The 23159-nt window shown below is 44.0% G+C and overlaps 1 protein-coding gene across 3 annotated transcripts in view; it reads left to right on the top strand.

Moving 5' to 3' along the window:
* Ss18 (SS18 subunit of BAF chromatin remodeling complex) overlaps positions 1-23159 on the top strand; it is a 61728-nt gene that overhangs the window by 15939 nt on the left and 22630 nt on the right. For all 3 annotated transcript variants that reach the window (XM_051163080.1, XM_051163079.1, XM_051163078.1), the window contains exons 4-5: positions 17501-17654; positions 21476-21697. In XM_051163080.1, the coding sequence (XP_051019037.1) occupies positions 17501-17654; positions 21476-21697 (376 nt within the window). The remainder of the gene's footprint in view (positions 1-17500; positions 17655-21475; positions 21698-23159) is intronic.

Raw genomic sequence — 23159 nt, 5'->3', positions numbered from 1 at the left:
GAGATAGACTGGGTGGAGCCATCCTGGGCCTAGAATTCAGGAAGCTGACCTGGGGACTCCACCTGGACTATTGTTTTTCTAATCGACCCTCAATGAGAGAGGGAGACCTCCCCTTGACAGACAGACAGACAGGCAGAGAGGAGAGAGGTGCAACAGGTTCAGATGGGGTTTGAGCACAAGTGGACCGGAAGGAGGACCAGCGAATAGAGCAGACCAGAGACACAGGCCAGAGACACCTAGGGACCCGTCCTGTGGAACGGATACCGAAAAGTTCACTCTTTTTTTCCTTTCACCTTTTTTCCCTCTTGTGTAAGCTAGTTGGGTTGTATAATAAAGTTTAAATGTTAAAAAACAGAGCCTACAGGACGGTTTTATGTTTCCTGTAGCATTCTGTAGATAACTTATCACAAAAGGTAGGTCCACTTCTGGTGTGCTAATTGAAAGCGTGTGTCTCAAATGCATTGCACCTCAGAGGTGACCTGGCGCATCTCTAGTCTGTCCATATAGTAAACTACATTGTAACTGACCAGCACATCTTGTGAATACGTAACTTCCTTGTGTATGACTCACTTGGTCATGACTTTTTTTTTTTTTGAGATGGTATATGTCATTGTAGCTGAGGTTGGCCCAGACATACTGTGACTCCAGGCTGGCCTTGAAACTCAGAATGCTGCCTTTGTTTCTCAGTGCTGGGACAGGTGTGTGTGAGCATGCCCAGCTTGGTCACTGTCTTTATACCTGCTATATTCTGCCTCTAGGGTGTTGCATCTTTGTGACTGATCACTGAATCTCCTTTCTTATTGATTGTTGCAGGTTTCATAAAATGAAAAGGAATTTTCTTGCTCTTTCCTGACTGTGACTGTAACTGGTTGGCATGCTTCCATAGATAGAATATTCTAGAGAGTAGATCTGCACCTAGTTTTCTTTGCATGGAAATGTTTTACTGGAACTTTGATTTTTTTTTTTTAAAGCATAATTTATTTGCATATTCACTTATGACTTCTGTAATTACGGGCGTGTGCCGCTGTGCCCAGCTGTTCTGTCATTCTTGACAGACATAAGAGATCTATTTTTAAAAATCTTTTTTGGTTTTTTTGGGACAGGGTTTCTCTGTTTAGCTTTGGCTGTGCTGGACTCGCTTTGTAGACCAGGGTGGCCTCGAACTCACAGAGATCCTCCTGCCTCTGTCTCCCAAGTGCTGGGATTAAAGGTGCCACCACCCCTGGCTTTTAAAAATCGTTTTAAAGAATCAATTTTTTCTCTGATTTTTCTGTGTTGAAGGAGTTTTCAAGCTTTTTAGGCCAGACCTATTACATCATCGTCGTCGTTGTCATGGTGCTGTTATTTCAGACAGGTTCTTGTGTAGTCTAGGTTGGCCGCAGACTCTCTGTGCAGTTTAGATGGCTGGTGGCCATCTGTAACTCTGGTTCCAGGGAATTGGACACTTTCCTGACCTACTTGGATACAAGGCATGCATATCGTGCACTGTTGTATGCCAGAAAATTTCCAGGGGAGGCAGAACACACACGTGTACTCTCACCCCAGAGAGAAACCCTGTGACAGAGCAAGCTATGAATGCCACCGAAGTCCACTTTGGTGACCCGTTGAGTTTTATTGGGGTTACTTAGAGGAGCAGAAGTGACTGAGACAGCTGCATCAGCAAAGCTCTTCCCTGCGTGGGTGACAGCTCACACAGCTGGGGAGACCTGGAGCACAGCACACAGTCTGCAGGGCAGCTCACACAGCCTGGAGAGTGTTCTTTCCTTGTGACTCAGTTGGCCTGAACTTCTTCCAGTCAGCTAGGCTAGTTTCTGCTGTTTCCAGGCAACCTGTCTGGTCTGTGTCTTCTTTACAACTTGACTTGTCTGAAGTTGTCGTTGTAGCCTGGCTTGATTATCAGCTTTCATTGCTTACTCTGGCAGCAATAAAATTGCCTCACTCTTGACTAGTGAATCTAATCAGTTTCAGGGACTTCCTGAAGTTGTTTTGAGTTGTTTACCTCCCTGGTTATTAAAGACCTTTCCTGCAGAATGGCAGTTTTCAATCTAGCACGAATACACAACATACACATACATACATGTAGATAAAACACTCATTCACATAAAATGAATGAATAAGAAAAGAATGTAATACTTTGTGAGAAGCTAATATGGTAAATTTGAGCAAAGAAATGAATTTTGGTGCTGTAAATCTCTTAATTTAGAATCTCATCTGTTAAATTATAAATGTTTTTGTTTTCCATTTGTTTTTAAAGTTTACATTTTCCCATATAGTTCAATTAGTACAGAAAAATTTACCCAAATATTATTGCATCTAATTTCATAACTAATAATGCATCTAATCTCTTAATTTGCTGTTACATGATTAAAAATAGCAAAGAGACATTTCAGATTCAGTTACCTGGAGTCACCATCCATAATCTGTTTTACTAAAAAAAAAATTCTTATCTACATGATTTTGCCTAAGAGGGAAATAGAGTGATCTGTTCTTATGACCATGGGGGTGCGGAGGTAGGATTTTAGGAAGAACAGAAATGACCGTATCATTGATAGAGTCAACAAAGGGTTAAGCTGGTAAAGAACTGGAAGCTTGAGCGGTTAAACTTTGTCTGGACACCTGGGTCGTGGCCGGAGGCAGAGGGAGCTGGATCTCTAGGAGCTCAAGGGCAGCCTAACCTGCACTGTGAGCTCTCGGACAGCCAGGGCTACATAGAGAGGACTCAGAAAACTTACAAACAAACAGAAAACCATCCAGAAGATGAACAGTTGTTTCGGAAGTGATACAGGAGGAAGGATGGATTTGAGGATGCTGTGATACTTGAGCAGCAGCACCTTAGCGCCCGGGTACGCTGTGTGCACCTGTATCCCAGCGCTTCGGAGATGGGGCCGGAGAGCCAGAAGCCCGGGGCCAGCCTGGGCTACTTGAAGCCCTGTATGTCTCTTTCTCACACACACACACACACAGTGTACAATGAAATGGTTTTAAAGATTATGATAAACACAATTAAGTTTCAGGTTTTTATATATTTTTCATGAGAAAATGGTGCTTCTGTTGCAGCAGTTCATCTTAGTCCATAACATCCGGAGCTTTAGTGTTGGAAAACCTTTTGGATATCACATCGCCTAGATTTTTCAACCTCGGTTGCATCTCAGAGTCATCCATAAAAGGAAATTACTTAACACTAGCAGTAACTGCATTGTCTGCGCCTGAGGTCTGGCTCTGTGTTTAATGGCCCAGGCGAGTGTGAGGGCAGTGAAGCGAGAGAGGCTTGTCGCTCCATGCTTCTTGAATGAAGCATTCAGTGCTATTATGGGATGGATATGAGACTTCAGAAAAATACAGTTCATACATGCTCTTACAGCGTGAACTTAACAAGGTCAGTTATGAGTCATTAACGTAGCATGAGAAAGAATACTATGTAATATTATTATTACAGTTAAATACAAATCCCTAGTGTTTAGCATTTAAGAGGTACTCAGTAAGTACCAGGTGATTGTGGTAGTGGAGGCAAAGTCTACCCAAGTACAGAGAGGTTCATGGTGATCTTCAGGGTAGGCTGTCGGCTGCTGCCACTTACTTATCTTGCTTTTCATTTAATTCATTTTGGATACTGGGTTTCAAATAGTTCAACTTTAACCAATTATATGTCTTAAATTTAGCTGAATTAAAAGTAGTGGTAATTATAAATGAGACACTAATCTATGGGTAAAAACTGATTTAGAGCACATAGTCAGTCTTACGTTTTAGACAATACTTTCATTTTCTGGCCTGTAATTTTTAGGTGATGTTACATTTAAGATCCTGGAAAGCCCTTGGGAGATAATTAGTGGCTTTTCTTTTTTCCAAAAGCTTTAGCGCAATTGATTTTTAGTGTTAAGTTCAATGAGTCTTCTGGCAGAGCATCATTTAGGGCCCTTCATGACTAAAATTTAATATAACTATTTGTAGAAGTACTGTAGGTAAAGTGAAAACATACGATGTCGCCGTAGAAAGTCCTGGGGAGTGCAGCGTGCGCACCGCTGTGTCCCATCTGCTGCCTCGCTCTTTTCCTCTGCCGTTGTGTGGTGACTGCAGGGCCTGCACTGTCCTGACGAGATGGCAGCTGCTCTTGCTTTTGTCTGTGTGCACGTTTGTGCAGTGCATGTGGGTATGTGCCAGGGTGCCTATGTGGCGGTGAGGGCAGCCAGGCCATCTCCCCATGGGTTTAGCGATACCCACACTATGCATCCAGCTTTCATGTGGGTTCGGGAACCTACACTAGCTTATGTGGTGAACACTTTACTTGGCCCTGCCTTTCTACAGCGTCTCTACTGTGTGATTTAATTTGATATTTGAAAGGCTTACATTCTTGTGCGAAGTTTTGGAACAAAGTCTTAAGTATGTTAGACAAAATACTGTGTCTTCTGCTGTTTTTATTCTTTGACTCCTGACCCCTCTTTTTTTAAAACTGTGTGTGAGTTCAGGTGTCCATGGAGTCCACAAGAGGGTGTTGGATTGCCTGGAGCTGTGGTTGCAGGTCTTTGTAAGATCCCTGGGCCTCTGTGAGAACAGTCCAGCCTCACCCACCTTGTTAGTTCTTAGTGTACTTCTGGTCTTGAGCGTCTCCTCAGCGTGCGTGCTTCTTCCGCTGGGGACCACTTAAACGCTCCTAGTTTCCGGTGTTCTTGACTTTAAGGTCTGCCTAGAAATAGATGGCTTCCAAATAAGGATGGTTTTGCCTGAGCGTGAGACAAGGCTCTAGCTTCCCTTAGACACGACTAGTTCTACATTCCACAGGCTTTCAACACAGTCTAAAGAAAAACAAGCAAAAACCTGGATTGTGACTGTTAGGGCTCAGACTTCCTGGGGAGACGCAGCAGGCGATGCGGCACATACCGTTCACCCCAGAGAGGGACCCATGATAGACCAAAGTCCACCCTGGTGAACCAGTGTGTCTCACTGGGGATTATGGGTGGGGATTCCTTACAGGAGCAGAAATGACTCAAATCAGCTAGATCACCAAAGCCCACTCCTGTACAGGTGACAGCTCAGAAAAGCTGGGGACTTCTGGAGCACACTGCACAGGCGCAGGCCACTCAGGAGGTTGAAAAGTGTGCTTTGCAGGTGCCTCAGTTGGTCTAAGCCTTTCCAAGCAGCTCGGTTTGTTTATTTTTTTCCAGGCAGTTGGCTGGGTTGCTTGGTCTTGGTCTTTGCAGGTTGTGTGTATTGTCTCAAAATCTCTCTGTGGTCTGACTGTTCTGGGGGTGTCTCTTCCTCATCTAAGCTGCTCATAAAGTGCTGAAGAGGAGCGTGCATTAGATCCAGCACAGGAAAGCAGCAATGTTATCTGCTCTTCTGGTGAAGGGGGTTTTGTTTTGTTTTGTTTTTAACATAAAAAAGAAAACACTGTAGAAATATTGATTTGATTCCTTCAAAAATGTAAGACAAAAGAATTTTATTGCCTTGAATGTTTATAGCCAGATGGCTTAAGTGTGGGTTTTTTTGTTTGTATTTTTGAGACAGTATCTCTCTGTGTAGTCTTGGCTGTCTTGGAGACCAGTCTGGCCTTGAACTCACAGTGATCCACCTGCCTCTGCCTCCCTGAGTGCTAGAATTAAAGGCGTGGGCCACCACACTGGCCTTCAGTCTGTATTTTATCTTATTTTTTTATTATTTATTTTTGTTTTTTTGTAGACAGGGTTTCTCTGTGTAGCCTTGGCTGTCCTGGACTCCCTTTGTAGAACAGGCTGGCCTTGAACTCACAGAGAGATCCACCTGCCTCTGCCTCCCGAGAACTGGGATTAAAGGCGTGCGCCGCCACGCCCGGCCTCAATGTGTATTTTATAAAGAAATACTGTATGTATTGAAAGTACACTTCAAGCAGCAGATGAAATTACTAGCTTTGCTTGGTTAGGGGGAGCTGTGCAAGGAACACTGGTCTGTGTGCATGTTAAGTGTTAATAACATCAAGGCAGCATTTTACCAATAAAGACAAACATAGTTTCTGCTGGACTTTTATCTGTAAAATTCGGAAGCCTCTGCAGTTTAATCTGCGTATATAAAGAGATTGACTCTATCTTTCTGTGAATAGAAGTGAGAGAGAGAGGGAGGGGAGGGAGGGGGGAGAGGGAGAGAGTGTGTGTATTTGTGTGTGAAAGAGAGTGTGCTATGTTGTTTGCTTAGGTATAAAAAGTTAGGTACCATCTATTGGAACGTAAAGGTTGTTTCTTTGACTTTAATTGGAAATAATGTTTCATTGTTTGCTACAGGGCATAGACTCTCTTTGCTATATATAAGTGATGAAGAGAAGAACCCAGGTGTTGGAAGATGAATCTTACTTTTTTAATTGTATGCACATACGTTGTGTGTGTTTTAAAGTATGTATGAGTGTGTTCACATGTATGGGCTTGTGTGTGGAGCCAGAGGTTGGCTTTGGGTATTTTCCTCAGTTCTAGGTCTTTTATTTTGTGTCAAGGCATCTTACATAACCTGGTCCTCACTGTTATGTATACTGTGCTCTGTCTGCATGTTCACCTGCAGGCCAGAAGAGGGCACCAGATCTCATTATAGATGGTTGTGAGCCACCATGTGGCTGCTGGGAATTGAGGTCATGACCTTTCGAAGAGCAGGCGGTGCTCTTAACCTCTGAGCCATCTCTCCAGCCCTGTACTCCCAAGTTGTACATGGGTGCTGGAGGTGTGGAGTCAGTTCTTCATGTTTGTGTGACGCGCCTGACCAACTGAGTCATCTCCCCAGCCCCACAACCTGTTACTCCTTATACAAGTACACAACAGTATTTGTATAAAGCTGCTCACTGACGTGTTTATATTAATAAAACCAATGAATAGGAGCCAGTGGCAGCATTAAGGATGAGTTAAAAAAACAGATGAAGCTGTTTGGTATAATTTTATACTTCAATAAGGTTGATTTGTACAATAATAAAGAATGTGTATAGTAGATGTTTTTAAATTGCACAATAGGGGCTGGAGAGATGGTTCAGTGGTTAAGAGCACTGCCTGCTCTTTGAAAGGACCCGGGTTCATTTCCCAGCACCCACATGGCAGCTCACAACTGTCTGTAACTCCAAAATCTGGCACCCTCACACCAACACACTTAAATTAAAATTAAATAAAAATATTTTAAAATTGCGCAATAGTGCTGTCCTAGTTTAAATTTTAAACATATGAAAAAAATTAAGCATATGTTCATAGAGGTCTGTTTTAAATTTCAAGAAATGTGTATACTAAGCTGTTGTGTCTAATTGTATTTATTTTTATCATGTTTGTAAGTGCATTGCTTTTATAATTTAAGCAAATTAATTTAGATGTAAAAACAATATAAAGAATGACTATAAATGTGCTAGTTTTTTTTTTGTTTTGTTTTTTTGGTTGCTGTGACAGACTACCCAAGAAAACAACTTAAGGATTAAAGATTTACTTTGGCAACACGTTTTCAGGAATAGGAGTCAGCTGGTCAGGAGCCAGGTCAGCTGGCTCCATGGCTTTTCCAGCAAGGCAGCAGCACCATGGCAGAAGGCCAGGGAAGCAGGAGAATCAGCAGGAAAGGACCCTTCAGCGAGTGACCCCAGTGGCCAGCGGCCTCAGCTGGTCCCACGTCCCTTTGTTTCACTGCTTGCAGTAGTCTACTCAATCAGTCGGTGGGTGGATTAAAGTTGATTAGTCAAAACTTAGCCATGGAATGGTTTCAGGAAGGAGCCCCAGAGGTACTCAGAAGTTGTGTGCCACGTTTTCCTGGGCTCTGCTCAAGCAGGCAAGTTGACATCCAGGATTAACCGACACACATACTATCTTTCTTTCCTCCTCCTCCTCTTTTTTTGGGGGGGGGGAGGGGGGTTGGTTTTTTTCAAGACAGGGTTTCTCTGTGTAGCCTTGGCTGTCCTGGACTTACTTTGTAGACCAGGCTGGCCTTGAACTCACAGCCATCACCTGCCTCTGCCTCCCGAGTGCTGGCATTTATAGGCGTGCCCCACTGCACCCAGCTGACATGCTGTCTTTCATTTCCTTAGTGCATGGTGTGCCTGTAGCTTGTAGGTTTGAGCATTTAATCGCCTGATATTGGCAAGGCTATGAGTTAGATTCCAGCTTTTGCATATAAAGTCATTTACATCCTTAAGTACTTGGGCCTGGAGAGGAGGCCCAGTCGGTAAGAAAGCTTGCTGTGCACAAATGGCAGCAGTCAGGCTGGCGCTGGACAAAAGCTGAGACTTACAGTAGAGAAAACTAGCTGGGAGTGGCGTGGACTACCCCAATGGCACACCTCCTCCACTAAGGCCACACCTCCTAATACTTTCAAACAGTTCACCAGCTGGAGCAAACGGTCAGAAATATAAGTCTTGACTGTGGGTCACAGCACCCACATTAGAAGCTGGGTGTGACCATGTGCCGTGGTGTACCCAAGTGCTGTAGGGGAGGAGATGAGGATGGGCAGCAGCTAGCTTAACTGGGGAACAGTGATAAAACCTTTATTTTAACTTTCTGTGTTCCTAGAGATGAATCCAGACCTTCACATGTACGAAGCATGTGTTTCCCATAAGCCGTGTCCTCAGCCCATGTTTTGTTTGCCTTGAAGCATATTCTAGAAAACTCCTCTCCTGGGAAGAGGAATGCACTTTCCTTTCTTACTGGAAGTGAAGGCTCACTTAGGAGGATCACAGGTTCCAGGACAACCCGACGACGAGAGTCGACCCCATCTCAGTCGGATGGATTGGTGAGGCTGTGGCATCCCGTGTCAATGCATGGCCAACCAAGGCTCTGGTGTACGTGCGTGTATAGCTTTTACCAGCGTTCCGCAGTTTGCGTGTGCACATGTCTCTTGTTGCTAGTTTGTGATTTCTCACGTTTCTGTGTCAGTGGAGTGCCTCCTTGCGAGAGCTTTATTAATGCCAGTTACATGACAGTGAGGAAGCTAAACATCTGTTTGTAGTGGTTTGTTTGTATTCCAAAGAGATATTGAATGTAATTTGATGTGGTGATTTATAGTTTTATGGTAAACTGAAGTTTTTGAAGTCGTTAATTTATTGAGTGTATATTGTTGACAATACGTTAGGCTGTAGCAGCTAGTGCTTCTGAAGTCAGTGGACAAAGCAGCCAGAAGCCTCACTCTTGGTTGTCTTCCATCAGGCAAGGCAGGCATAGTGAACATTCTTCTTGGGTGTTGAAAGATGCTAAGCTGTGGAGAGGGAAGGCAGAGAGCAGGAGATGTGTATTTGGGGTACTAAGAAGGCAACCTTTGAACAGGCGTTTGAGGAAGTTGGGCAAAGTGGCTGATGTGAAACTGTCTCTTGCTAAGGGAGCAGTGGGAAGGCCCCTGGCTGATGAGAGATTAAGGAGGCATGCCAGCAGAAGATGGCTCTGTGGATTGCTCGAAGGACTTGGGTCTTTTCTTTGAGAGTTGAGAAGTTACTCTGTTTTAACAGGGTCCTGTGCAGACTCTTGAACACTGTGCTGTAGAAGAGGGTGGGTTGAAGGACTCAGAAGGCGGCAGCTGTGACACCAGAGATGTGGCAGTAGCCGCAGGAGGTGCAGGAGGAGGTGGTAGACATGGTGCCAGCGCAGGTGTAGAGGGCAGAGGATATGTGGAGAATGTAATGCCAGCAGGAATGAGAAAGGGGTATTGGAGGTGGCTTCACGGTCCTCAGCATGGAAGTGGGTTCACGTGATTTGGGATAAGTTGATTTGAGCATGGGAGATAATCAAGGATTAGGGTCTGAGATTTCCAGAAGAGGTGAAGAAATAGTGGGGCCAGGAGGAGAGTCAGTGAAGAGTGCTTATGAGCATGCCCAAGACCCTGGCTGAGACTGTGAGATTCCTGCACTGGGGAAAACAAATGTTCAGTGGAAGGCCTCTACTTTATATTTCATAGCTATTTCTCACATATTTATAAAGTAGTTACTGGGTGGTTGAGATCCCCAACAACAAACAAATAATGTAACTGTGGCCCTCAGCCTTATTTAACTTACTGTGTAGTAGAACTGACAGACACTGAGTGGTGACAAACGTGGAAAATTAGAATTGAACTAAGCGATGGAGGAGAGGTACCTGGGATGCTGGGAGTAGACAGTGGGGGACCCAGCTGCTCTCATGTCGTTTCTATAAAGCCATGAGCTTACTGCTCCTCAGAACACTGCTGTCATCCCCAGAGTTCCCAGAGTCCCTTTCTTGACTAGATTTTAGTTCTTTGACCTTTTCCTAATTGATTGTAGGAGTTTTTAAAATAAAAACTGAGCCTCAAACCCAGACTTCAGTGTTGGCCTACAAACCCAGGGCCTTGTAAGTTTTTGTTGTCTGTATTTCTTTCACATATCTTCTACTTTGAAAGTTGCCTTGGTCTGCTTGTAACAGCACTGGATGAACATTTCTCTGATGTAAGTGTTCCTTTTCCTGTGTCACGGTTATGAAGGTATGCCTGTATTTCCTTAGCTTATCCAACAGCATCCTGCACTCAGGTTCTGGTGGGGATAAAAGGAAAGGCTTTATGTACAATCTGTTACATATTATCACACTCAGCTCCATTTATTGGGAAGTGTTCATTGACAACTGAATGCTAGTTGTTTTTCCTTACTGTGTGCGTGAGTTCTCAGTTATGACCAACATCTAGGCACTTTTCTTGGTTTGTTAGTTTGTCCTTGCACCAAGCACATGTTTTTATTATTGTACCTTAGAATTAGTTTTCATGTTTGCTAGTCATGGTTCTTAAGATAATCCCAGCACTCAGGAGGCAGAGGCAGGTGGAACGCTGTGAGTTCAAGACCAGCCTGGTCTACAAAGCAAGTCTAAGACAGCCAAGAACAAAAGATGTCCCCGGATATTATTTGAAATCCTTCGCAGGTACGTGCAAATGTTAGGGTGAGTTTGAATTCCTGGGAAAAGCCAGCTGTGGGTTAGATGTATGGCCTACAAGTCTTCTCTGGGTTGATGTTGGAAAACCCCATTATCTTTATGCCTTGAACAAAGATGCACATCCCTCTGTTGCCACCTGTCTTCAGCTGTTCTCAACAGTGTCTCATCTCGTCTTACGATAAACGCTGCCAGCTGATAATTTCATTTTCAGATTCTTGGAAACGCACAGTAACACAGTTGATGTATGTATTCACTTATTCTACGTGTGTACTCTGGCATGCATCTGGGAAGAAAAAAGGAGTTGGTTTCCTTTCTCAGTCTTTTGCTGTTGTTGCTTTTTTTCAGTTTACTTCTGACATTTATTTGTTTATTGATTTATTTTACTGAATATCAGCATTAATAAATATTTTTGTCTTTCTCTCTTTTTTTCTTTTCAAGACAGGGTTTCTCTGTATGGCCTTTGCTATACTGTAGACCAGGCTGACGTCAAACTCACAGAGATCCATCTGCTTCTGCCTTCCAGAGCGCTAGAATTAAAGGCATGCGCCATGTCTTTTTATTTTTATTTTTTTCCATAACTGCAGGAGGGGCAGGAGTGCAATATTTCGTTAGTAAGATGATGTTGGTTGTAAACTTCCTATAAGCTAGTTTTATTTGATTCCTTTGCCCTTTTGAAAAAGAATGATTATTTCATGTGTAAGTGAGATGGGGCTCGTGAGGGCCATGTATGCTGTGGGCATCACAGGGCAGCTCAGTGGCGGTGTTTCTCTCCTCCACCTTAGATGAGTTCTTGGAGTCACACCCCTACTCACCAGACTCGGACTGTGGGGCTTGGGCCCCTTACCTGCTTAGCCACCTGGCCAGGTCCGCTCCTGTTGTTACTTACAAAGGACTATTATATGTAGCTATTCAATTTATTGAATGTTTTCTCTTCATAGTCTGTAGACATCACTTTGGTGATTTGGTGCGTTGTGTCACTTCCCCCAGCCCGGTGCGCTGACCTGCATTCTCAGAGTGAAGTCCGCTGCTTATGATGTGCCGCATCTCCGTTCACTGCTCTATCGACTTGCTCTGCTCTGTTTTGGTCAGTGGTTTTTAGTGTCTGAAAACAAGTCCTGTGATTTTTTTTTTTTTTTTTTCCTCTTAAAATATCTTTGTCAGGGTGTAATAGCCTTGCAAAGAACTGGAAACTGCTCAGGAAAGATTTTAAATTATGGATCGAGGTTTTTGTTTGGTTTGGTTTGGTTTTGGTTTTTCGGGACAGGGTTTCTTTGTGTAACCCTGGTTGCCCTGGAGCTAGCTCTGTAGACCAGGCTGGCCTCAACCCTAGAGAGATCTGCCTGCCTCTGCGTCCCAAGAGTGCCTGGATCAAGTTTTTGTTTTTGTTTTTAATAGAGAAACTTTCAAATTTACCTCCCTTTCTCCTTTCTTGCTGCTGGGACAATCCAGGGCCTCACCTTTTAGTTCTTCCACTGCTGGACTGCACACTGCCCCTCAGACTTTGTATTTTTTGTGTCACTTTCCTTAAGCTCTGTATTTCAGATGCTTTCTCTACTTCATCCAGGTTATCAGATGCCTTATTTAAACCTGCTCTGAATGGTCTCTGGCTTTCTGTTTTAATTTAGTGTATTAAGTATGTATTGCTCGCTGTTTATACTTTAATTTCTTAATTAAAATTTGTATATTCTTTTTTCTTGATTATTTCTGCTAAGGTTTGCCAGCCATTGGTAGCTCAAAGAACCAGCATTTGACTTCTTTAAACTATAAGCTATCATCTGCCTGTAGCTTGTTGCATCTCATGGTTCTTTGTCCTTTTTTGAGCTAGGATCTTGCTGTGCAGCTCAGTGTGTCTCAGAGCATGGCTCCTCCATCCTTCGCCTTGCCAACGGCTTAGAAGAATTCTGTGCATGCACCCTGTGCTGCCCTACCACAGTGATGCTGCATTTAGTAATCACTCAACTAAAATTTATTTCTGCTCTCATGTGATTGCTTCCTTGACTAATAAAATTTTGTTAGTGATTTGTATTTAATTCTGCTGGCCTGTTCCACTGTTTTTGCTTTGCCTTTTTTCCCCCTTTTTTTGGTCATCTATGAATTGCTGGGAGAAGTATGTCAGAAGTCTCTAACTTTGTTTGGTTTTTGTTTATTTGCTTGGTTTTTTGAGAGACAGGGTTTTACTGTGAGGCACTTTGTAGATCAGGCTGGCCTTGAACTCACAGAGATCCACCTGCCTCTGCCTCCCTGAGTGCTGGGATTAAAGGTGTGCGCCACCACACCCGGCTAAGTCTCTGACTCTTTCTGTCTCTTCCTCCCTTGGTTCTCTCAGCTTCTGCTCGGATCTTTGAGGTTGTGTTGTGAAGTGTATACACACTCTGCTTGTCGGCTCTTGCTGTTGTGTCTTCATCCCAGAGAGCACCCTTCCCTTTAGTGGTACTGATGATCTGTCCATCCCAGGGCCTCGTGCTTGTGCGCTGCTTTACTGCTGAGCTGTTCCCAGCCCCTCCCCCCCATATGTCATTGTTAGTTTGAATGTTAGTAGGAATTTACATTTATTTATATATTCATTCATACTCTTCAAACACGTGATCACTATTTGCTTTTTTAAAGATTTTATTTCTTGGGAGCTGGAGAGATAGCTCAGAGGTTAAGAGTAGTGACTGCTTTTCTAGGAATCCTGAGTTCAATTCCCAGCAACCACATGGTACCTTACAACCATCTATAATGTGATCTGATGCCCTCTTCTGGAATACAGGTGTACATGCACTGTATATATAATAAATAAATCTTTAAAAAAAAAAAAAGATTTGATTTCTTTTTTGTGTATGAGAGTTTGCCTGCATGTCTGTGCGGCATGTGTGCACCTGTTGCCTGCAGAGGCAAGAAGAAGTTGTCGGGTCCCCCGGAGCTGGAGTTCCCAGGTAATGAGCTGCCCTATGAGTGCTGGGAACTGAGCTCAGGCTCTTTGGAAGAGCAGCTGGTACTCTGCACTGATGAGCCATGTCTCCAAACAGACCACGGTTGTCTTTTGCTGAACCTCCTGTAACAAATTCTATGTTTTGCTCACCTTAAAGAATTGTTATTTCATCCTCAAGTCAGACAGAGGGGTATTTTATCTTAGTGTAGAGCTGGGCTGGCTTGTGTCTTAGTACTTTACAGGAGTCCTTAGACTAACTGTGGACAACTCTTAGCCCGTGTTCTCCAGCCATGTCACTGTTTTACTCTGTGTTCTGTAAGTCCAGTCGCATATGCTTCCGGTTTTGGCTTTCTGGGTGCTGGGCCGTGCACGTGCAGACAGGCTGTTTACACCACTGATGTCCCCAGTGCACACTCTCTCTGTCCTGTTTGCCTTTTCTCACACTTATGTCTCTGTATTTGTGTCTATAATTTCTATATTTTTAGTTTTTTTGTTTCTATCTATTGCATTCTTAATTTCAGTGATTTCATCTGCCTCAGGAATACATGTTAAGACTTTACAGAAATTCATTTTCCTGGTTTTCACTTCCTTCCTTCCTTTCTTCCTTCCTTCCTTCCTTCCGTTCTTTTCCACTCTTGATAATATCAGGCATGGCTATTAAGGTTTCTGACAGCCCTAAAATCTGACTGCTTTCTGTGTCTTTGTTACTTACAGGATTTGGGAGGTTGCTTGGTATAAACATGCTTACTGCCAAGTCTGACAATGTGGGCTTGATCTAGAGAACTGCTCCCTCAAACTGCCTTCTGACAGTGTCTGTCCCCTCCCCCACCCACCCCCCCATCTCCGACACATAGTGCAAATAAGAACTTTAAAATGTAATGTTCTTATTGTTTCTCTGATCTGTCTATCCTTTTGGATTAAGATAAAATCCACTCACTATGTTAGCCATTATAAAACACACAAGTCAGTGCCGTTTAGTATGTGCAGTTAAAACATTACCACTATGTCGTATCAAAATCACAAAACCTCTATCTGCAGCTGGAAGCCTTGGGTTCGGTTATCACGCCTGCATGGCGACCCAAAGCATCTGTAACTCTAATTCCTGTGGCCCCACTGCCCCATTCTAGCTTCCTGGGGCACCAGGCAGTCATGTGGTGTGCGTGGACACACACACACACACACACTCACACACACATACACACACACAGACCAAACAACTGTACAAAAAGAAATCGTAAAAAAAAAACCCTCATATCTGATGCCACAGAATATCACTTCTCCCTTCTGCTCCTCACTGGGCAGCAACTACTCTACTCTCTGTCCCTGCATTTGCCTACCTTGGGCATTTGTAAAAATGGAGTCATGTGATAGCCTCTTCTGTGCAGCCTTTTTCACTTGGCGTCCTTCAGGCTCCCCCTGTTGAGCATGCATCACTTCCGCTGTGGATGCATCACTTCCGCTGTGGTTCTTTGTGATCAGATACTAACTGCTCCGCTCTGATGCTGCCCGGTGCTTTGTTTATTCCTCGCTGGCTGGCAGACACCACGGTGTTTTCACTTGGTGCCTTAGTGTTACCCACTGTCCTCAGCTCTAGAACATGCACAAGAGTTGGAACTGCTAGATTCAGTGCTGACTCGGAGTTAAGCTTGTTGACTGGTGACATTTGCCATGGTGCCTGTACCTTTGTCACATCCCCACCAGGACATGTGAGGGTTGGTTCCCCTAACATTTGCTGTTTTGCCAAGTCCTTACTTTGATGTATCACAGCATCCTGTGGTTGTTGGATATTTCCTCCTGTTTTTCATAATGCTCTGTGAGTTTAACAGAATGCCTGACACTGTGGCTGAACAACAGCGGTACACATCCCTGTTACTTTCTTCCATAGGGAACCATTTGCCTGTGGTGTTGAGATACCCAGAGGTTCCCTGTCCAGGCGGACCTGTGAAGCCTGCCCACACTCTAGAGTAGCCGTGTGCTGCAGAGAGCTGGGTCCTTCATGAAAGCCCCTCCGGCTTGGTTGACCCTTTGCTCCAGTCGTCTTCCAGCCATCTGCTTCACTCTGTCACTTCCTGTTTCCCCCTTCATCTGCTTCTTCTTTTGATGCTTTAAACTCACATTTTCCTTCTTGCAGTTGTCAAAGAGTCTGCAGAATGATAGCTTTCTCCCGGGGCTCACCCTGCGCACTGCACAGTCAAGGAAAGGCCAAGGTCCGTTGCGTGCTCTTCCATTTGACCCTCTGTGTGGAGCTGTAGCCTTCAGTCCCTCCTCCTCCTGGCTCCTTAGTGCCTTCGGGCGGTACTTTTGTTTCCCAGTCAGCACCCGATAACTTTTATTATCAGGAGAGTGAGTTTGTTATACTTTGTAATAATAATGGTGATTCAGGATGTACTGTAGATTGAATTACAGAGAGTTAATCAGATTTGGAGGTGATATATATATATATATATATATATATGATTAAAAGTAAGATTTGTGACTTGATGTCCCTTTTAAAAAATAAATCAGAACTAAATTATCAAGTATATAAAGACACAAGCTAAAGGCTTGAAGATGAGATTTACAAACTTTTACTAAAGATTAGTGATCTGGATTTACTAATAAGGAGGTTAAAAGTTGTGATTTCTCCTCCAAGTGGTACTATTAGAAATAACCAGTATTTCTGCAACTGGTAGTGATTCATTAACAGTGAGTAGTTAATGGTGTTGACTAAAGAACAGTGTGTGTGTGTGTGTGTGTGCGCGCGCGCGCACGCTAAGTACTGCTGTCTTCAGATCTGGAAAGCTACATAGTAACTAATTAGGTGGCAAATGTGAGGAACTGCTGAAGTGGACATCACCGTAAGGCCTGGAAGGAAGAAGGAAGGAGGGCAGGACGAGATGTGTGGAGAGAGAGAGAGAGAGAGAGAGAGAGAGAGAGAGAGTGTGTGTGTGTGTGTGTGTGTGTGTCTCTTCCTACCGGTCAACTGGAAATGAGGGTTTGGGGAGAAGCTAACCAGCTGTCTGTCTGTTCAGCGCATGGCAGGAGGCAGGTGTTGAGCATCGCGTGTGCGTGTGCCTGTGTGTGTGTTCTTTCACTGTTTTGTGAACTCTCAGGGTTAGCGAGTGGCTTTCTTCAGCATTTCGTTAGGAACGCTGCCGCAGGCCCTTTAGAGGCCGCCGTCCCTGTACCCTTGGAAGCCATTGGTAACATTCCCCGCTGTAGCAGTGATTGGCACAGAAATGCCGAGTCGAGCTGTTGGCTCCTGTGTTAAAGCATTTTCCCACTGCCAGTACTCACCCTCGAAGTATAAAAGACATTGTTTTTGAGACTTCTTGCTCCTTTTATGTATTTTGCTGCTATTATCTCCTTTGCAGGTAAAAATCTACCATTAATAAACATCCAAATATGTTCATATTGAAAGGACACTTAGTTTTTTAAATGTAATTTAAATAACAGCAAAGGCACATTAGAGATCATAAATAAATAAATGAAAAATCTGTATTAGCCTGCTAGAAAATGCCTTTTCCCTGTGAGATTTTTTTAAAGTTAAAATGCGCTTTGATTGTAGTCTAGTTTCCAAGGCTCTTGAACTTATGAGGGATAATAAATATGATATTAATAAGTCCATCATTAAAATGCGTTAGAAGGCACTGAAATGCACTTATTGTTTTGTTTATATCCAGCTTAATAATATAGACAGCAGCCATTCCTATGAATCTTTCATGCCTTAGCCTCCTGTTCCCTTGGTTGACTAAGTGTCTTCTTTCAGCCGCCCACGCAGACTCTGCCGATGGGTCCTGGAGGGATGAGCCAGAGCGGCCCTCCGCCCCCCCCTCGCTCTCACAACATGCCTTCAGACGGGCTGGTGGGTGGGGGCCCTCCTGCCGCACACATGCAGAGCCAGATGAACGGCCAGATGCCTGGTAAGTTTTGCTCCTCTAAGACATTAACACCAGAGTTGCTTAGCAACTGAAACGACATGGGGGCTCAGGGGATACTAGATTGTTGATGACAAAACTGCTTTGAATGCCCCCGAGTCCAAGCGCTCTTCGAGTTTGTTAGCTACAGAGCTACGTGACCTGTATTCAGTGTTTATCAGGCCGCCCTTGGGCTTTGCTGTAGCTGACACACAGCATTCCTCTGATGAACAGAACTGGCTAAATTTAGTCTGTCTGAAACTATGCAGTACAGTTGGCTTTGGGAGCTTTTCAGGGGGAAAAAGGATTGTGCGTGGCCTGAGAATTAAAACCTGTTCGTACCGTAAAAGAACTGTAGTGTTAGTTACCTGAAATGTATGAACTCAGAAACGGGAACACTGCAGAGAACACCTGGGGGCAGAGCAGGGTTGTCCCTGCAGTGCTAGTGTGCTTAGTCTTTCCTTGCAGAGAGTTCTAAAGCCAACTCTAGAGTCTTGCTAGTGCTTAGGCTCATAGAGTGTCGTTACCATGGGGATTGATTAGAAGCAGTCTTGAAAGCTGAACACTAATATAAGCTTTCTTACATATTACCCAGCCTGACTTTAGCATCAGTATAATAGTAACATTTTTGGGCTATTTGGGTGTAACAAATAGTCTGGGGTATAAGTTTTTGGTAAAGTGTACTCCGCCTTTAATATGAGAACGTTTTTTACGTTTTGGAGTCTTAAGATTATTTTCATTAGCAAACAAGAAAAAAGCACTTTTTAATAAACACTAGAGTAAATTAAAATAACACAACAGTTCTGTTATTTAAAAAAATATTATTAGTCCGATAATTGACATGTACAGCATACTCTTACTCGGCTGGCTGGGTCGGTGGTTGCTTTGGTGTCCAAGGACGGATGACGGACACAGTCAGCAAAACAAAGGGAGAGCACTGAGCCGAGAGACGAGGTAGCCGGCTCAGCCCGGTGTGCAGCCCATCGCGCAGGAGGCAAGCGGTGTCTCCGTGGTTCTCCTCTGTTTGCTGCCGCGGCTGGCCGCACTGATGACCCACACACAGTGCGGGGGTGGCCGCACTGATGACCCACACGCAGCGCGGGGGTAGCCATGGAGACATACTGCGTTTTAGTTTACAGTCATGCTGTCGCTGAGAGAAAGCTGCATGCTAAGTCCATGTCTACCTGGGCTCGGTGCTAGTCCAGGTTAGCCACTGGGGCTCCGTAGCTTTGGTGAAAACTGATTAGAATTCTTACTCAACTCTCCAGATTACATTGAGACCTAAGGCCAAGGAAACAGCTGAGAAGCATATACTCATTGTTAGCCTGACATACTGTTTTTTTTTATAAAGCGTATATAACAGATACGACATATTGTATTAAAACATTTAAGTGCTTATGTACGTGGCTCTGTACGGAGGTCAGAGGGGACTGAGGCATTGGCTGTCCGCCTTACTGAGGGAAGGTCTCCTTTCTGCCGCTGCCCTGTGTGCTCTCGGCCAGCTGGCCTGTGGACTTGTCTTCTGTCTCCTCTCATGTCGCTGGAGGAGGGCTGGGATTTCAGGTGTGTGCCACTGTGTAGATTCCAAGCACTGGGCTTAGAGCAGCTTACACAACAGGGATGCTGTGACCTGCTAAGCTGTTTCTCCCACACCTCGAAACAACTTCTCCTGAGCCAACGTTACCTACCAGCTAATGAAGAGAGGTGCTAGAGTCTCTGGAGCTCCTAGAACAATACCCATCACTGTCTTAAAGTATAAAGCTTGCTGTTTGTTGTGAGAGATTGAAAGGCAAATAGCTTATATTTTCTTCATCTGTTTTCAGTTTCCTAGCATAGTTTTAATAGTTCATTTACATAAGTTTAATTTCAGGTCCACTTGATCTTAGCCAAATAATCTTTCAGTCACAGCTTTTTTCTTTTTAATCAAATTTCTCAAAAAGAAATTTTTGTTGGTGGTGATTTTTGTTTTTTATTAAGCTTAAGAAATAAAATTCACATGACTATGGAACCAAAATCAAAAGGCACAGAAATTTCTGCACCCTTTGCCTCATCAGATGCTTTAGGTCTGGGGAGAAAGAAAGGAGCTTGTGTAATTTCTGATTTATTTCCTTTCTTCCTCTCCTCCCTCCCCCTCCCCCCCTCTCTCCTTGAAAACACCCTTTACATAAACTCTTTCCATTCAGTGTACAGAAAGCTGTCTTGTTCTCTTAGGTGGCTATGCCACATCCTTTAAAACAAAGATATTTTTCCTGCTATCTGTGCACGTGTGCGCAGTGCTCTAAGTAGCCAGCAGAGGGCACAGGATCCCCTGAGACTAGAGCTGCCGACATTGTGAGCTAGGGTGGGTGCTGGGAATCAAACCCAGGTCCTGTGGAAGGGCAGCCAGTGCACAGAACCACTGAGCCGTGGCTCCAGCCTCGCAGCCTTCTTTGTAGATGTATCTAATCTGTATGCCATTTTCTGGTGACGTTTATAGTGTGGTGGTATGTCTGTGCACGTGTGTATGTTTTTGCATACATATATATATATATATATATATACTCCAAAACTTTCTACTTGTAGACTTCCTACAACTTAAATGATTAGATCACAAGTACATTTTAAAGTGGGGCTAGTGGTCCTTACTACATAATGCATTTAAGGCCAGTCAGTGCTGCAGAGTATTCTGTATAATAAAACCAAACCAAACCAAATCCAGGACAAATCCATAGTCATTGCAAATTGCTCTGTATAAAAACAGTGCTTAGTTAGATCTGTATTCCTTGAGCAGCGTATGAAAGGTGTTTCTTCCCAGTGTGCTGGATCAGTGTGTGAGACAGGGTCCCGCTGAGCCTGGGCCTCGCTCATTGGGCTAGACTAGCTGGCCAGTGAGCCACAGGGCTTACAGGTGTGTGCTGGGGGCCCAAACCCAGCCCCACATGCCTGCCCGCCAAGCACGTCATCAACTGAGCTGTGTCCCTAGCTTCTAGTTTAGGTTTTGTTGTTGTTGTTTTGATTTTTTGAGACAGGGTTTCTCTGTGTAGCCTTGGCTGTCCTGGACTCAGTTTGTAGACCAGGCTGGCCTCGAACTCACTGAGATCCACCTGCCTCTGCCTCCCAGCACTGAGGCGTGCGCCACCATGCCCAGCCCTTAGTTTTTTTTTTATTCAAATTTATTTTTATGTAGCTAAATTTATCCATTTATTATGGCTCTGAGCTTTCAAGCATAGTTAATGCCTTCCCCTTTCTAAGATTATTTTCAAAGTTTCATGTTTGAAATTATCCTTTATGGTTTGTTTTCCTTTTAATATTTACATTTTTTATATACATGAAATTAGTTTTAGTGGAAAAAATGAGATAGGGATCCAACTAGATGTTTTTCCAAGTGGCTATCCAGTTGTCACTGCCCTCTGTGCTGAAGTCTGTCTCTGTTGCCATGGATATAAATGTTACCATTATTTTTTATCATTTGCTACTTTATGTATTCAGCATATTTTTATACTCTTGTGCTTCATTGACTGGTACCTGTTTGCTTGTGTCAGCTAGTGCCACGTATGTCATTATTCCTTGAGTCTCACTGTCTTGGCAAGCTAGTGTTCCTTACTCTTCTCCAGACACTTCCTGGTTTTCTAAGGTCAGTTTCCTCATCTCTAAACTGGGAAAATAGCAACATGAACCTTATCAGAGTTATCTGTTTAAATTGTTTACTTATTTCCTATTGATTAAATATTCAAGTTGTTGCTTAGACTGTTACTACAGTAACTTAAAAACAAAACAAAACAAAACAAAGACTTGTACCGTGCCTCTTTTTGACTCTCATTTTCGATTCTGACCATTTTTCTTCAAAGGGCCTAACCATATGCCAATGCAGGGACCTGGGCCCACTCAGCTCAACATGACAAACAGCTCCATGAATATGCCTTCAAGCAGCCATGGCTCCATGGGAGGTTACAACCATTCCGTGCCATCATCCCAGAGCATGCCCGTGCAGAACCAGATGACGATGAGTCAAGGGCAGCCAATGGGAAACTATGGTCCCAGACCAAACATGAATATGCAACCAAATCAAGGTAACTCTGTCCTCATCACTCCTGCCCCTCTTTAGCAGCTCTGGCACCTTCATGCCCCTCCTCCCAACTCATGACCTCTTCCTTAACTGTTACTGTTGTTGGGGGTGTGCACACACAGGTGCACACATGTTTACACACATGAATATACAACTCGAGTCCATTCAGCGTTGCTTGTGTTTACGGCTGACCACTTGGGATAACCTGTTTGGGAGTGGCCTAGCTCTCTCTCTCAGCAGCGACTGACCACTTACAGCTCTTCATCTAGGTGTAGGACCTTGTGCAGTTTCCTCTGCATGTTTGCGTGCCAGCTGGTGGTGCCATGCTGGTCTTGTTTAGGAAAGGTGTTATTGAGATGTCATGGGTACCTTCTCCCTGTCACGGTTGGCAGACCCTGTGTAGCAGCAGCTCTCCAGGTCTCTGACTCCTAACTATTCTGTTGAGCAGAGCCTGTCGGGGCTGCCCTCAGCCTCTGCAGTGCTGGCATCGTACGCATAAGCCGGGCACTGACCGTTTTCTGTTTTTGTTTGTTTGTTTTGTTTTGTTTTTTGAGACAGGCTTTCTCTGTGTACCCTTGTCTGTCCTTGGCTTTGTAGACCGGGCTGGCCTTGAACTCACGGGAGATCAGTTAGTCTCAGGCCTCCCAAATTGTGGGATTCAAGGCGTTCACCACCATACCCAGCTCTATTTTATGCCCTGTTGCTTCGTTTTGGTGATTTAAGACAGTCTCTGTCTTAAGTGTGAAGTGGGTTGCAGTTGTGCTCATGAGAAAACAGCACTGAGTTGAAGCCGCCTTGAGTCTTTTATCTGTGTTTAGAAACTAAGTTGCTCAATCTGCCTTTTCAAGCTGGTCTGCCTTTTGCACCTTTTATTTGGAGTTCTGTGTTGTTGAATTGTTTCATAATGCTGGTCCCTGGGTAAACCAGCATTTTGTTTTATGCTAGGAAGCCGGGGCATACAGTTTGCTTTCACAAGCACGCTTATCTTAAAACTCACCAGCCCGGCTCTGTTCACTTGCTGGGGCGCTTCTGATGACCTCTGATGACCTGTCCTGTGACTGAGGCAGGGAAGGTCCTTCTGAAGGGTTTGCCTTCTGAGTGTTTAGTGGGGTGTCTCTGCACCCCTCCCTAGCTGGTTCCCGGGCTGGGGTGCACTACATTCTGTTTTTAGTCTTAGTGAAGTTGCTACCGTGTTTCTCCTGTAAGTATCCTGTAAATAATAACAAGAGCCAGTAAGTGGCGCTCTGTTCTGCTATTAACCATGCTGAAGCATTTGGCACAGTGCCACCTAAAGCTATTTCACACACAAAATGTACTGAGCTTCACATGTGATGTTCAAAAATCTCAGGTCACTGAAAGGTACTCAGATAAAGGAAGTTGGGCTTCTGTTAAAATTATTTATGTTGAAATATAATTTCAAAACACTAATACAGTTACATAATTTGATTAGGCATGTTCCAGTTACC

Source organism: Acomys russatus, chromosome 20 (genome assembly GCF_903995435.1).
Source record: "Acomys russatus chromosome 20, mAcoRus1.1, whole genome shotgun sequence".
In the NCBI taxonomy this organism is placed as follows: Eukaryota; Metazoa; Chordata; class Mammalia; order Rodentia; family Muridae; genus Acomys; species Acomys russatus.
This window is presented reverse-complemented; position numbering and strand designations above follow the sequence as displayed.